This window comes from Doryrhamphus excisus, linkage group LG9 (assembly GCF_037039965.1).
Source record: "Doryrhamphus excisus strain RoL-2023G ecotype Guam linkage group LG9, RoL_Dexc_Guam_v1.1, whole genome shotgun sequence".
In the NCBI taxonomy this organism is placed as follows: domain Eukaryota; kingdom Metazoa; phylum Chordata; class Actinopteri; order Syngnathiformes; family Syngnathidae; genus Doryrhamphus; species Doryrhamphus excisus.
Genome location: NC_136365.1, coordinates 8369009 through 8384339, shown reverse-complemented (window position 1 = coordinate 8384339; position 15331 = coordinate 8369009). Strand labels below are relative to the sequence as shown.

General features: G+C 39.8%; 3 protein-coding genes across 5 annotated transcripts; 1 reads left to right on the top strand and 2 right to left on the bottom strand.

Annotated features, from left to right (window-relative positions):
* Positions 1 to 29: 29 nt before the first annotated feature.
* LOC131135416 (claudin domain-containing protein 1) lies at positions 30 to 3562 on the top strand. 3 transcript variants are annotated; one of them, XM_058081225.2, is made up of 5 exons: positions 30 to 283; positions 595 to 935; positions 1239 to 1346; positions 2047 to 2184; positions 2915 to 3562. In XM_058081225.2, exons 2-5 carry the CDS (start codon positions 650 to 652, stop codon positions 3133 to 3135), a joined length of 753 nt encoding a protein of 250 aa, XP_057937208.1. In that variant the 5' UTR covers positions 30 to 283; positions 595 to 649; the 3' UTR covers positions 3136 to 3562. The 3 variants fall into 3 exon arrangements, with proteins under 3 accessions (XP_057937208.1, XP_057937199.1, XP_078649487.1); XM_058081216.2 differs by having other exon boundaries at positions 568 to 935; XM_078793361.1 differs by having other exon boundaries at positions 565 to 935.
* Positions 3563 to 3874: 312 nt separating this feature from the next.
* Positions 3875 to 9198, bottom strand: LOC131135408 (N-acyl-aromatic-L-amino acid amidohydrolase (carboxylate-forming) B). The gene is made up of 7 exons (XM_058081205.2): positions 9102 to 9198; positions 6355 to 6581; positions 6071 to 6263; positions 4906 to 4999; positions 4623 to 4730; positions 4323 to 4435; positions 3875 to 4255 (listed from the first exon to the last, which is right to left on the bottom strand). The coding sequence occupies exons 2-7, from the start codon at positions 6579 to 6581 to the stop codon at positions 4055 to 4057; spliced, it is 936 nt and encodes a 311-aa protein (XP_057937188.2). The 5' UTR covers positions 9102 to 9198; the 3' UTR covers positions 3875 to 4054.
* Positions 9199 to 11835: 2637 nt separating this feature from the next.
* Positions 11836 to 15289, bottom strand: LOC131129275 (GPI-linked NAD(P)(+)--arginine ADP-ribosyltransferase 1). The gene is made up of 4 exons (XM_058072670.2): positions 15198 to 15289; positions 14916 to 15003; positions 13877 to 14547; positions 11836 to 12991 (listed from the first exon to the last, which is right to left on the bottom strand). The coding sequence occupies exons 2-4, from the start codon at positions 14973 to 14975 to the stop codon at positions 12895 to 12897; spliced, it is 828 nt and encodes a 275-aa protein (XP_057928653.2). The 5' UTR covers positions 14976 to 15003; positions 15198 to 15289; the 3' UTR covers positions 11836 to 12894.
* Between the last annotated feature and the right edge of the window lie 42 nt (positions 15290 to 15331).

The window sequence follows — 15331 nt, the reverse complement described above, 5'->3', positions numbered from 1 at the left end:
TTTCATCAGCACGGATATGGATATTAATATATTTTAATCTCAATTCTACATGTCCGAAACAAAGCATTTTAGATTCGGGATAAGCAAATAAACAGCAGCCATCAATGTACGGTACTTTGCTGTATTCTCGTTCTCTCCGCTGGGTGGCAGTGACAGCTACTAATGTGACATTAGCTACTATTCGGTGAAGAAGAACCCGAAAGAGCGTAGAGGAAGAATCAAAGGCCAGGTTGCTGTATACTTCACAGTGATGTGATTGGAAGTGCTCTTTTTCAGAAATGAGGTAAACAAAAACAAATAGACGTACTTTATGTCAGTTTGCTCAAAGTTTACGGGATACAATGCTACCTAATTTTGATAATTGACCGAAGGTTTTGCTGCGTTGTTTTTGTTTAGCTACATGTTAGCCAACATGCTAACGTACGTACATACTGCTGTGTACTTTTACTAAATCGCTAACAAACTAGTTGTCATTTTGTTATGGAGGTCAATGAAGGCTTAAGTGTAATCTATTCTTTTAAATTCGAACGTGTATGTTTTATTTGTTGTTTTATTATTATGCAGCAGCCACCAAACACCGCTCGTGTTTTCCAGCAAGGAGCAATTCCGTGTCCACACAGACTCGCACTGAGCTGTCTTCACCGAGACCATGGTCGATAACCGCTACGCTACAGCTCTGGTCATCGGCTCCGTGCTTAGCTTGCTGGCGGCTGTCTACCTCTCCGTGGCCGTGGGGACCCAGCACTGGTACCAATACTGCAGCCCAGCAGGCGGACATGACAGTACGAACGCCACCACGCTGAGAGATGACTTTATCAATGGCGAGTTTGATGAGAAGACCTCCAGCGAGACCTTGTACCACCTCAACGGCACCCTGGGACTGTGGTGGAGGTGCATCCTGGTGCCCAGCCAGTCCCACTGGTTCAAGGAGCCAGGTTAGCAATACAGTACTAAACACTTGTATTTGGTGTTGAGTTACTTTGGTAAAACAAACATTTTTTTTTGCAAAAGCTCACAAAACGCAAGAGAATGCAAAACATTTGCATGAGAACACAGTAACTTAAGGATTTTTACTTGTAGATTGACACAGTTCGAGAGAACACAAAACTTTTGTGAGATCTCATAACAGTTATTGCAAATGTTTTGTGAGGTCTCGCGAAAAATGTATTGCATTTTATTTTTTAAGGATCTCCGTGGAATCTTCAGTTTGAAAACCCACCTCTTTTGACTCCTTCTAGATCCTAAGTTAGAGCTGCAGTGTGTGAGCTTCACTCTTCCCCAGCAGTTTTTGCCCAAGTACAAACACCCTGGAAACCACAACAGTGAAGAGGATCTGCTTAGGACATGTGAGTCCTGTTTCAAAGCGTCATCTTGTAGAATGGCTCACTGCACAATTGAAAGTCATACAGCAATGTCCTCTAAAAGGATTGTATTTACGGGTGAACTTTTTTTTAGTCCTTTCTTCTGGTAATGGTAATGGTTTTATTTCATTTGAACATGCATCAGATTACAATTGAGTGCATCACATAATCAGTTCACAGTTCCACATGTCCAAAAGGAGTAGGAAGAAGCAAAGCTTATTAAATCCTACCCCTCCATCTGGTACTTCAGTAACTGTTACATCTGTTCACTTCCTGCTTTCCATAATAAGTTTTTTCATAAAAAATTTTTTTTTTAAATAATGTACGAGGTGATATGACCATACAATGACATAATGGGTACCATAGTAAGTGTCAATATAGTGATATATATATATATAGCACATCATGACTGGTTCAGGACTCTTCATCCTTGTATTTAGCAAACATCAACTGCTTGTATTGTTTCTTGAATTGGCTCATCGTTGTGCATTGTTTGAGGTCCTTACTCAATCCATTCCATAGTTTGATTCCACATACTGAAATGCTATGGCTTTTTAACGTAGTCCTAGCAGATATGTGTTTCAAATTTAGTTCTTCCCTTCTGACTTTACAAATGATCGCTGTGAATTATTTCTGCTCTAGATGTATTGTTTCTTTTATTTAATGTATGATGCGCTTCTTGTAGATTTGTGGAGGTGTCAGTTTCTCCTGCCCCTGGTGTCTCTGGCCTTGGTGTTCCTCAGCAGCCTTGTAGGTGTCTGCGCTTGCTTGTGCCGCAGTTTCAAGCCCACTGTGGTTGTGGGAGTGCTGCATCTTCTTGCAGGTGAGACTGTACACACATATTTAAAGAAGTACTGTACAGTAAACTGTAAGGTAAATATTTAATACAATCTTTTCATGGCACTTTGAGCTTACATGCTTATAGCAGGAAGAGGGTGCGATAGAATTCTTGTAACACGTTCAAAAGTTACATTTCAAATTTATATACATAGCATAATAGGAAGTTTACATTAATAATATTGCCACAATTTGGGTCGCCACTTGTCATTAATGGGTGATGGTGGGTCCCGCAGAACCACTTCTCGAGTGAACGCGGTTTCCCCAAAAATCTGGTGACTGGTTTGTAGTCTACATGAATAGATAAGCTCCTCTTCTAAAATTGAAGTCTTGCGTTAAAAAAACAAAACAAAGGAAACACCCTTTGACCCTTAGGTGATTCTGTGACTGATACCAACATGTGATGCAGAAGACATCTGTAAAGCTGAAGTTTACAGTGAAATTATTGCACTTCCGGATCAAAAGCTGCTAACCATTTCAACACTGACCCTAGAAGTATTAAATAATATTAATTATAATACATTTTATGCACAGTGGGTGAGTGGTTAGCACGCAGGCCACACAGCTAGGAAACCCGGGTTTGATTCCTTGCTCGGGCATCTTTGACATCTTTAAGTTTCAAGGATTGGGAGTTGGACATTTCCGCTCCATCACAATTGCGAAGGTGAGAGGCAATGCAAAATCTCATTGTTGGCATCCCTCCTCTACCTCGATAGCTCTGTGCTCTCTTGGTGGCGTCTGCTGCTTCAGGGCCAGCGTGGATCTTCTCCATCAGTATGCCATACCTCCCGAGGGGGTGGAGTCCTCAATGGGCTGGTCCCTCTACCTCGCCCTCATCTCCTTCCCTCTGCAGATGATGGCGGCCGCTTTGTTCCTCTGGGCGGCTCGCAGTCACCGCAAGAACTACACTCGCATGGTCGCTTACAGAGTGGCCTAAAAAGGACAATAGTCCTTTGTAAAATACAATTCTATGGCGTCTCAGGGCATCTGAAGTCCATTTGTAGCCAATCATAAATGCTGTTAATGGCCGTTATCCAACATCCATTTGTGGTGTCTCTTCTGTACTTTTATTGCTTCTTTGCAGCCTTGCCTCTTATAATGCATGCTATTAATGTTGAATTATTTATTACTGGTGTTGCTGTAGAGATTGCCTTCTTTTCGGTTGCCATCAATTTTGCTCTTCTGAATTGCACCTGCAACTTTAGCTTTTTCACCCCAAAGTGTCATTATCCATAACTTGCATGCATTTTTTTATAACTCTAATCTGTGGTGAATTGTCATCACTTCTAATGTCACCACTCGTACCTGTATTTAAAATACTTCATATATCTAATATCAGTGATTAAAACTGATGAGCATCCGTATGCTCCTGCCATTTGTCCCTTTTTGTAAAACCACTAGTAATGTATAGCAGTCCTGACTGGCGTCACGTCTGTACAAGCCTTTTCATTTCAAGAGGCTGACATTTTGTATAGTAAAAAAAAATAAAGTCCAACCTGTTTGTGTGAAAATGTACTGTAAATTCAAAAATAATTTGTTAAGACAGCTAAATATGTCAACATCTGCTCTGTTTTATAGTTTATTCTGAAGCACATTTTTTTCGGCACAAATAAATGGGACTTTTGCTGAATTGTGCAGTTTATTTCCTGCTTGGAAAACATGTCAAATCATGTCATTCTCAGCCATAGCGTAATATACATTTTAATCTTCATTAACATTCATTTGCAATGAAAACATTCAAGTTCCATAAACATCAGAGTAACTGCTAAATTAAAAATAATAAAATAATCTGCATTGTGTACCATTGTCATTGCATTAATCATTTTCACACTGTGTGTGTACAAGTAACTCCAGTTTCAAGCATTTCCCTTCTGCATACTGATGGACGGGATGCTAATGTTTTTCTTCTGACCTAAATGGAAAGCAGTCTTCTTTTCGTAGTAGGCACATTCATTCACAAAAAATGGGTAGGCTGCTTCTCCCTCGTGCACTACAGTCTCCCCGGTAAATGACTGGAAAATGGGGTCCCCTGGCTGGAGAAGCTTGAAGTCGTTGTCCTGTAGAGCAAGTGAGCATGTTGGAGTATAGTACACAAATAGTACAGAAGAATTGAACACAAAGTACCTGCAGCTGGGGATGAATAGCTGCCGTGATCTCATGGGTGGTGGGATCTCTCGGGTAGTCAATGGTCTTGAAATAGCTGAATGCCTCCATTTCACCACCCTCAAAACTGCATCCTGAGTTAAGAGTTTCTTTAATCATTGGATGTTAAAATACTTTCAGGTATGTTTGTAAATTAATCAAAGTCATAATATTGTGATAAAAAATATTTTTTTCCCCCCAAAACATTACAAGAAAAAAAATTCTGTGGATAAAATCAACAATACAAGAAACAATATTTACACAAGTAAAAATTATACTTACCAGAATTGAATTTTTGAAGCCATTCAATGACGATGTCCAGTGTTTCATTCACCATGTTGTAAATGTCAGCTCTGACTACACCAGTGGGTTGAGGCCCAACCTCTATTGCTACACAAAAATGAGAAATGGTCACAACGGTGCTCGTCCCAAATTAGAAATTACATCTTTAGAATATAGTACTGGTACATGACTGTTACATTTTTCACTACGGTTATATCTTATCACGTAATGTCATTGTAGTAATATAATGAGCACGTTCATGCAGACAGGTACACACACTTACAGAAGCCATGTTTGCCTACAGTTTCAAGTGAGAAGGTCTCTGAATCCGGTACAACCAGTTGGATTGCTCTTATGGTCCCATATGAGGTTTTGCTCTGGAAAAATAAGTATTATTAATTTTTTAATAAATTTTTTTCTCAGCTTTTCTCAACTAAACACAACAGGAAGAGTAAAAACTACAAGTACAGTCAAGTTTTTAAAAAATCCATTGTTTAATAAATCATACTCTATTGTGGTTATATTTCATATTTAAACAAATTGTACGTACTAAAAAAAAGTTAATTTAAAATACAAATAGATATTCAGAAGGCACATTCAAAGACATGTAGTATTCTACACTCCTCGCTAGGTGTCAGTAATGTTACTGTAATGTTCACTTATCAGGTCAGTTCTTGAACCAATTAACTGTGATAAACGAGGGATTACTGTAACCCCTAAATAACAATGAGGAAAATTTGCAAAGCATTCTAATGTCAGAGCCAAAATGAAAGTGTCATTTAAATTTTCATACAACGGGATTGGACCATAATTCAAGATCAGGCTAGATATTCGACTTCTACTGATTACAAGTAAGAAATACTGAAAATGTATTTGTTCCATGTGTCAACTTTTATCATAAAACTTGTAAAGTACTTCGAGTACTTAGTGTTAGTCATGTACAGTAAATGCACAAACATATCCAAGTAACAGCTGTTTATTGTGAAAGCGAATCAGTACAATACGGCCTTCATATACTGTATTTGTATGCATTTGTCTTCTGTCGCTCCTATTTTTAAGTTATATTTTTGTCATTAGGATTTTTCTCTTTAAAAAAAAAACACACTTTGGAGCCCCACAGTGGATGAATGTTTATCATGTTGGCCTCACAGTCAGGATATTGTGAGCAGGTATCTCCATTGGAACATGTTTATATGCATGCTATGATAATTAGGGTGTAAATAGTTCATTGGTATGAATACGAGTGTGAATGGTTGTTTGTCTATATGTGCCCTGTGATTGGCTGGCAGCCAACCCAGGGTGTACCCCGCCTCTTGCCTGAAAAGACAGCCGGGATAAACTCCAGCATACCCATGAAAAAATGCTTTAGAATACATTTTACGTTCCTGAAAATTCCAAAATTTCTAAGCATTTTCCAGCAGTGTGTGCAGTTTCAGTGCATGACTTACCTGCACATATTTACAAATGTGCAAAGCGATCCAGTCGTAGTTGAAAAAAATGAAGCAGAGGCCCATGTTGGAGGTGGTGTTGTGGAGGTCGCATACAAGGTCCACGGCTTCTGGGCTTCCTTTGGGCCCAAGCAAAGCATTTAGCTTGTGAGCTTGTTTCATCTCATAGGGCGATGAGGCATTTAAGGGGGTGCTGGAAGTGCCGAAAAAAGGACAAAAGTTATCAGTGTGACATACATTATCTTAGAAATGCTCAGATTGCAGTTTTTTCCCCCTCGACATACCTCAGCAAAGCACTTGTGAAGCAACGATTGAGATCAGTTTCCATGTACCTTCGACACACTTTAACAGCATCCGGATTGGAAAGCACAGTCATTACAGACACATGTTCGACCTCCTTTACCTTGTTTTTCTCCATTTGTTGCACCAAGTGTATCCCCGTCATCTCATTGCCATGAGTGCCCCCGCAAATGGCAAAGCGGGTCAGCGGGGGAAAATAGATGTGCTTCATCTGGCGAGAGGAAAGACAAAACTTTGCTAAGTGACTTCCCTTTGACAGTCACAACTGTGTAGTTCTCCTACTTGTCCCTCAAGGCTGTTTGAAGAATAAACATGTTCACCAAATAGAAAAGAGAGAAACATGTGCCTGGATGGTGTGTAGAGGGCAAAAGTCTTTTTTAGTGAGCCATTGTCTTTTAATCAGTGACCTACAGAATGTTTATATAAGGGTCATCTGTGGACTGTCTTGTTCAGTTCCTCCACTATTCATTCATTCCCCTTAAGCCCCTTAAGTTGATACCAGTGATGTGCGGTGAGGTTCATGGCTAGTGAGGTAATGAGTACTTTAGGAATTGAGATCTATGTGTGGAAAAGATTGTACTGTAAAGCCATTTCTAAAGCTTTAGGACTCTAGTTAACCACAGTGAGAGCCAAATGGAACCTTCCCAAAGTTACCCCCAAGACCGCAGCGGCGAGTCATCCAAGAGGTCACAAAAGACCCTCCTATAGAGAGATGATGTAGCGTGACATTAAAAAGGTGGAAATGCTGGAAAACCTTCCAATGTGGCTGAATTGCAACAATTCTGCAAAGGGCCAAAATTCCTCCACAGTACTGCGGTTGTTGCTGGGCCAACCAGTTATTAGGTCAAGGGGCCAATCACCTTTTCATACACTGCCATGTCGTTTTTTTCCCCTTAATTGTAAAAAAAAGTTCCTGCATTTGGTGCTCAGTTGTGTTGCCATTGACTAATACTTAAATTTATTTGATTGTCTGAAATATTTAAGATGTAAAAAATAATTCAGAAAGGGAGCAAGCACTAAAAAACTAGGTAATAAACAATATCAAATTAAATGTACACAATAAATACAGATCCGGTAGTACTAGTACAAGCCTGGAGGTTGTTTTTCCAAAGAGAACTTTACTGTTTGCTGTGTCATATAACAGGTTGTCATGTGCTAGAATGAATTAGCATGAGGTTGTGGACCAGACATACTGTATATGTAGCACTCAGTACTATTACCTTTATGCAGTCCCACATAGTATCAGCATTTGGGACCAAATATGAGAACAAGGAAATTACAGGGAAAATACAGTATTGCAGGCTGCAAGGTGGTCTAGTGGTTAGCACGCAGACCTCACAGCTAGCCGAGTTCAATTCCACTCTCGGCCATCTCTGTGTGGAGTTTGCATGTTCTCCCCGTGCATGCGTGGGTGCTAGGTTAAACATGCTAGGTTAACTGGCGACTCCAAATTGTCCATAGGTATGAATGTGAGTGTGAATGGTTGTTTGTCTATATGTGCCCTGTGATTGGCTGGCGACCAGTCCAAGGTGTACCCCGCCTCTTGCCCGAAGACAGCTGGGATAGGCTCCAGCAACCCCCGCGACCCTCATGAGGATAAGCGGTAAAAAATGAATGAATGAATGAATACAGTATTGCAGTATCTGTGCAACATGGGATGGTGTGTTCAATTACAGTCTAACAAAATGTATGTTGTTGCTTTTTTTGAATCATTGCAATTGAAAGCTTCCCGCTTGTGCTTTACAGAATTAAAAACAATTACCACAATTAAAAGGAAAAACAAAGAAACAAAAGAAAGCACCTCCCTCCCACCCTCCATACTAGACACACACACACACACACAGTAGGGAGACATGGCATGGCATTGAGGATCAAGGAAACGCCACCTTTGGGGCCGTCCACACTGGGAGGAGCCGCAGGCCGTGCCATTGGGTGACCAGCACCCGGGCCCCCCGACTACGACAGACGGGCGGACCCCCACATTAAAGGGAGAAACGCCCAGCTGGCTGGGTCAAAGGGACCCAAGGATGGCACCCCCTCAGCAGACCTGACACAGCCCCCAGTGTGGAGGACCCCCCGATGAGGAAATACTGGAGTTAAAAGCTAAAAACTAAAAGCATAAAATAGGACTAAAAAGATAAAAACATAAGAGAAGTTTAAAATATTAGTTAAAAGCCTGATTAAAAAGGTGTGGTACTTGGTACTAGTCCATGGATGGGGCCAAAGTAAAGGTATCACTTAAGGATAGTGGATGAAAAAGTGCAGTTTTCCTTGTACAGGCTGGTGTTGTGAAAGAGTCACACAGCTCGCCATCCCAACATCAACACTGCAAACCACAGTCAGACCCTCCAGGTGCTCCTCAGGGACCTCAGCCAAGGAAGACATTCACGCTGGTGATCCCACGTTCCAGTTTAGACACAAGTATCATATTGGGAAAATCATATCCTGTTCTTCACAGATTTGCACCAAACTCATTAATATACGTAGCAAGATTGATCATATACGATATGTATATAGTATGAATAGCTGGATTTGATAATGGTGCTTGCTTTTCATGGTTCTGAACAGGATCACATGCAACTCATGTGTCAGAAAGGGGCCAAACTATTAGGAACACTTCAGTTGAATGCAGTGCAGTACACACCCTCCCACCCTAACCATCCTCCCCAGCGGTGACCCAAGTCCTAAAGTCAGTTAACAGTTAAGTATTTAACTATTTAGTTTGCCTTACCTGTCAGTCAACACTGGACTTCAGTAATCTGTGACAGTTTTTTGTTAACCTGCCAGCATTCAGTGTAGTCGCACTCCTGTAAACCAGTGTCTCACAGGATCTCTTAACATTTGACGTACACGACCAGAAACTGCCCCGCTTACAGTTGACTGTTCCCTGATCCAGTCCTCCCACTTCCTTACTTGTGCTACGTCCTCCTAATGAAGGCCCTCCTCTTTCAGCTCATGTTTCACTTTGTGATGTAAGAGCTAAATGACTTGCTGTAAACAGTGTGTGGTTAAAAAGCAGTCTTGAGTGAAACTTTGAACAGCGGCCAAGTCAGTCGCAAAGAAGTAGAGGGACAAACATTTTATTTATTAACTTTTTTTGATGATGAGCTGAACAAAGAACACTACTGTGTGATTGATATGACTCTTAGTAAAAGTACAAAGTACCACAGCAGTCTGAAAAGTGGCTTCAAGCCAACAAAAAAAAAACATTGTACATTTATTGCTGAAATATTTTATACACTAGTAAACTTTTACACTTAGACAAACCTAGAAGTCGCTAAATGTTATAAAAATGCACCGTTGCTACGTCACTGAACCTTTAAATGTATCAGGCATTATCGATGCATCCAACCGAAACTCTAAAATGCTAAATCAGCTTCAGAATGAAGGCGCAATCACCGTGACCCACTGAAGTGGAAATGGGTCCACTTTTCGGTCACCACCACCACAATCTCTGATCTAGATGATGTCAAATCTATAATTACTTCCATGTCCGCATGTCTTTTGCACCCATATAACTCTGTCCGTTCAAAGTTCAAAGTCCAAAGCGCTGTTAAGTCACTTAATCCTCATGGCTTAGTCACTTGATTGTAATCCACTTGCTTTCCCTTGCTTGGTTTTCATTTTCATCATTTCAACTTTTCATAATGTACTTAAATATGAGATTTATTTGTCTGTTATTGCTCTAAGCTTTCACTCTTTAGTGGAACTGAATATATGTCTAATTGTATCATATGCATATATGTATGTATGTTTATATATACATATTATATATCATTGCTCGTTTATCCTCACTAGGGTCGCAGGTATGCTGGAGCCTATCCCAGCTGTCTTAAGTGTACACCTTGAACTGGTCGCACATATAGACAAACAACCATTCACACTCACATTCATACCTATGGACAATTTGGAGTCACCAATTAACCTAGCATGTTTTTGGAATGTGGGAGGAAACCGGAGTACCCGGAGAAAAATCCCACGCAGAACATGCAAACTCCACACAGAGATGGCCGAGGGTGGAATTGAACTCGAGCTTTGAGGCCTGCACGCTAACCACTCTCCACCATGCAGCCCCTGTGTGGCACACACACACACACACACACAATTACAAATACGCGCCAGACCATGAAAAAGGTAATAAATTGTTTTCTCACAGCGAGCTCTCATTATCTCGTTTGGGCCACTCCCCACCTCAAATGTCACTCTTCAAATCCACACCCTGTACCTCCTGCCATCCTCGTTAAAAAGGTCAAAGCCTCACACTCACATTCATACCTATGGAGGAAACCCATGCCTGCACGAGGAAAACTAATGCAAACTACACACAGAAATGCTCAAGTGGAGATTAACTCTCTGACTCTTCATTTATTATCATTACGAGTCCCATTTATTCATTCATTTATTTTCTACCGCTTTTTCCTCACGAGGGTCGCATTTACATGTTCCAAAAACATGCTAGGTTAATTGGTGTATCATAGTCCTTTTATATATTTTCTTCTGAATTTTTACTATCAGCTAGAGGTGTCCACAGCGCGGTCCGGGGGCCATTTGTAGCCTGCGGAACATTGTAAATATACAATTTCACAAGAAGCTAAAAACAAATCATTCTATTAAGAAAATTTGTAATTTATTGAGAATAGCATTGTAATATTATGTGAACAAATAATATTTTAGTAGCATCAAGTTTAAAATATTAAATAAAAAATACATTGCTTTATGAGAAACAAAACAACGTAGAAAGTTGTAATTTTTGGACAGATAAACTGCTGAAAAGAGAATAAAGTCAAAATATTACAGGGCTAAAGTCATAATTACAAGAAGAAAAAAACAGCTTTATTTTTATGAGAATGACGTCAAAATATGAAGACAAAAGGTTTGTATTGTAACAAAAAGTTGAAGTTTCATGGGAATAAACTTGTGAGGAAAATAATGTAGCATTGAGTTGCTATACATGAAAAAATATATTTTTGTGTGTCATAGTAGCATTGAGTTGATATACATAAAAATATCTTGTTTATTTTTTTTATCTAATATGAGAAACAAAACAAAATTGTAATCTTTACAAAATTCGGTTGGTGGAAAAGTTACAATATTAAGCCAATCAAGTCATAATATTACAAAAGGAAAATTATGAAGATTATTTAAAAAAGCTGAAATATCTAGAAATGTACCCCCCCCCAAAACAGCAAAAAAAGATGGAATTTTGTACTAATATATTTTTCACCTCCATCACAAAACTGAGATGCCATTTTTTTCTTGAAATCTATATATCTTCCTAGCATATCTACATGTGTGACTGTTGGATGGACACCCAAGGCATAAGCGAACTAAGCACCAGTTTAGGGCCCTGTGACCACTAGAGGGCCCCCAAAAGCAATGAACTTAAAAAAAAATGAAAAAGTAATTTCAAATTATGAAATGATGGACACACTCATTAACAGCTGTAAAAGCTATAAAAATGTCTCAAACATTTTTTATTGTAAAATGTAAAGGTCTGAGCTAGCTTTTGGACCCAAAAAGTACATTTTAACACTTCAAGTGTGAAGTGTATATAATTCCAACCCTGTTGTTAATGATACTTTCTTCTATCTAAGTGTATCTATATGCCCATCATCCATCCTCTGAAGCCTCATCTCTCAGCCAAAGCCACTCTAGCGGTGATCATGGCCATCTGGACTCTGGCTGTGGTCCTGGCCTTCCCTCTTTGCTACTTCTACACAGTTCGACTTCTTCCCCACAGGACCCTGTGCTATATGGCTTGGCCACGCATGGAAGAGGATGCCTTTATGTAAGTGCAAGAACTCAAATCCTAGCTCATTATTTACCTTGGCAAATGATGCGTTTGGTTCATTTATTGTGTCCGAATCGGCAGGTACCACATCATAGTGATAGTGCTGGTCCATGTGGTGCTTTTAGTGGTGATGGGTGTCGCTTACTCCACCATAGGGGTGACTCTTTGGGGATATATATATATATTTATTTATTTTTTTGTCACGTACTGAAGTACAATGTGATATGATCATACAATGACATAATGGGTACCATAGTAAGTGTCAATATAGTGATATATATAGCACATCATGACTGGTTCAAGACTCTTCATCCTTGTATTTAGCAAACATCAACTGCTTGTATTGTTTCTTGAATTGGCTCATCGTTGTGCATTGTTTGAGTTCCTTACTCAATCCATTCCATAGTTTGATTCCACATACTGAATTGCTATGGCTTTTTAAAGTAGTCCTGTCATAGTAAGTGTTTCAAATTAAACTGGTACTCATCAACCACTTTATTCTGCATCACATCTTCATTTACAATTTACAATTGTTGAATTTAGTAAGCACTTTCAGGTTAAAGCTTGAAAAAGACAGTATCTCATATTATGTAGTAATAGAACAATTCATTATGATACACAAAAGGAAATGTGAGTAATTTGCATGACATTTGACATACATCAATGCATATTGTCAATTAAAGCAACTGTGTTGACACCAAGGGAGGATGCAGATTGTTGTGTCTCAGCAGTTTCAAGAAAAAAGCACCCAAGTCACGAGTACCAAAACCAGCCATTGGGGGGTGCTGTTACCAGCTGGGGCCCTTCCACCAGCTGGGGCTGTAGTCGGCCTACAAGGAAGAAGTAGACCTTGGTTATCTCATTTTCACATGTTGAAATCTTTTAACTCAGGGGTGTCCAAAATGCGGCCCAGAGGTGATTTGTTTTTTGTTGGCCCGTATTATATATTCTGGTGGTTAGTGCGCAGACCTCACAGCTGGGAGACCAGGGTTCAATTCCACAGTTTGCTCCGGGTACTCCGGTTTCCTCCCACATTCCAAAAACATGCTAGGTTAATTGGCGACTCCAAATTGTCCATAGGTATGAATGTGAGTGTGGATGGTTGTTTGTCTATATGTGCACTGTGATTGGCTGGTGACCAGTCCAGGGTGTACCCCGCCTCTCACCAGAAGACAGCTGGGATAGGCTCCAGCACCCCCGCGACCCTTGTGAGGAAAAGCGGTAGAAAATGAATGAATGAATATAATTTACCAAAAAACTATGAAAAATGCATGAATTTTACAAGAATAAAGTCAAAATATTAAGAGAAAAATGCCATCATCTAACAAGAACAAGTCTTGATTTCACAAAAACAATGACAAATACCATCATTTTAGTAGCATAACTTTGAAACGTTAAAGAAAAAAATATGATATATCTTTAAAGTCGTAGTACTATGTAATCCATACTAAACAAAACAAAGATTGGCTGGCGACCAGTCCAGAGTGTACCCTGCCTCTCTCCCAAAGACAACTGGGATAGGCTCCAGCATACCCCCTCATCCCTAGTGATGACGTTTTAGCATATCTACATGTGTTGCTTTACAAAATATCTAAGTGCTCCTTGCATATTTTCATTTTTCACTATGTGACCCTCGGAAAAATTTTGGACACCCCTGGTTTTAACTCAATGACTTGCAAAAGTTAGTTACAATGATGAATATATTCTGGTCTTACTGTGGAAAACTGTAACAGTTGTGGAACGCCTCCAGTTTGGAATGTGTCAGAATGATCTCCCTGTAATCGTCCACTTGCTTGACATCCACCACAGTGAACTCCTCTGTGGGGGACAAGATGGCAATGTCCTCCACTAAGCCGCAAAAGCCCTCCAGGCTAACGAAGAAGCATGTAGTGATGTTGAAATACACCCCTTCCTCCACGTCCTCCTTCACCGATAAATCCAAGTGAGCTGTGGTGAATCTACCGAATCTCACCTTTGAGCCCTTCTCCGCTATGTAGTTACCGCTTGTCACCCGGTAGACATTTTTACACGTGGCTGGCTGCACCAGCTTCATGATGTCCATGAGCAGGAAGTGCAGGGACTTAAAGTGGAAGTCATGCTTGTAGATGCTGACGTTCACTCCCATGGTCTCCACTGCGTCATTGAAGACCTTTAAGAATGCATTTCCACTAGCGTAGGCCAGAAGAGCTGAGGTATGTTCCTTTACACCTCCCGGGAGAAGCGTGGGACATTTGTCATTCCATGCTGTCTGGAAGCCCTCATCACCACTCAGCTCTTGTCCCAGTACGTCTGAGTGGATCAGTTCCTCCATTGCCTGTTCCCTGCATCCTTGGTAGAGGTCGTCCACAGCATTCGGGGCCATGTTCAGCTGTTTTACTGCACTCACCTTGCAGTAAAAGATAGCATACAACATACCCAAGTCAACTGTGATAAGTGTTCTTTTTTTAAATTAAAAAAATAACAAAAGCCTATGACTATTACTATTCAAATGTATTCAATTTATATTACAGTACTGTACTACAAATGATAACTGATATGATGTATGTATATACATACATAGTATATATATACTGTATATATGAGTATGATGGTGACAGCCTCACCCATTACCTATATGTTATATACTACAGTACATACTGGAAGTATACTTATAAAATACTTACAAACTGTAGAATGCTATGTTTTGGTTGTTTTTTCCTAACATGATCATATCTAAATGATGGTAAAAATGAATATTATTGACATTGGACTTACTGTGCCACAGACCACCATGACGGTCACAAGTGCAAAGAATCTTTTCTCCTTGTCCCACATCTTCTCTCTTTGCTTTCTACACAAAATTCTGCAATAAAGTTGAGTAAGTTGAGTAATTAAGTCAGTGTTTTTGTTTGTTTAAGTAAAACTCGGTTGTGTTTGCTTAAACTTGACTTCTTGATTAAATTCTTGAAGACAAATTTTTATCTAGGTTGTTGAGCAACATTCATCATCTCCACTCTCATGAACATATCTGAATTATGGGAACAAAAAGAAGCTTACCTCTGTTCGGAGTAATATTCATGTGATGGTGTCAAATCAGGAAATCAAGTCCATGTACAGCAAACGTCAGGGATAATTCTCTGCAAAACAATGTGGGAAGTGAAAAAAATTATCTCTCTCGGCAACTCCTTTTT

Bases quoted from the DNA above. Each gene is read 5' to 3' on its own strand.
- LOC131135408 (XM_058081205.2), bottom strand. From the start codon at position 6,581: ATGAAGCACATCTATTTTCCCCCGCTGACCCGCTTTGCCATTTGCGGG. The intron at 5,000-6,070 runs GTAAGTCATGCA...TTATTTTTCCAG, and splicing joins ACATTTGTAAATATGTGCAG to AGCAAAACCTCATATGGGAC. The intron at 4,256-4,322 runs GTACTTTGTGTT...CTTGCTCTACAG, and splicing joins CTATTCATCCCCAGCTGCAG to GACAACGACTTCAAGCTTCT.
- LOC131135416 (XM_058081225.2), top strand. From the start codon at position 650: ATGGTCGATAACCGCTACGCTACAGCTCTGGTCATCGGCTCCGTGCTT. The intron at 1,347-2,046 runs GTGAGTCCTGTT...CGCTTCTTGTAG, and splicing joins AGAGGATCTGCTTAGGACAT to ATTTGTGGAGGTGTCAGTTT. The intron at 2,185-2,914 runs GTGAGACTGTAC...CTACCTCGATAG, and splicing joins AGTGCTGCATCTTCTTGCAG to CTCTGTGCTCTCTTGGTGGC.
- LOC131129275 (XM_058072670.2), bottom strand. From the start codon at position 14,975: ATGTGGGACAAGGAGAAAAGATTCTTTGCACTTGTGACCGTCATGGTG. The intron at 14,548-14,915 runs GTAAGTCCAATG...TTTTACTGCAAG, and splicing joins TCATGGTGGTCTGTGGCACA to GTGAGTGCAGTAAAACAGCT. The intron at 12,992-13,876 runs GTAAGACCAGAA...TCTTCCTTGTAG, and splicing joins AACTGTTACAGTTTTCCACA to GCCGACTACAGCCCCAGCTG.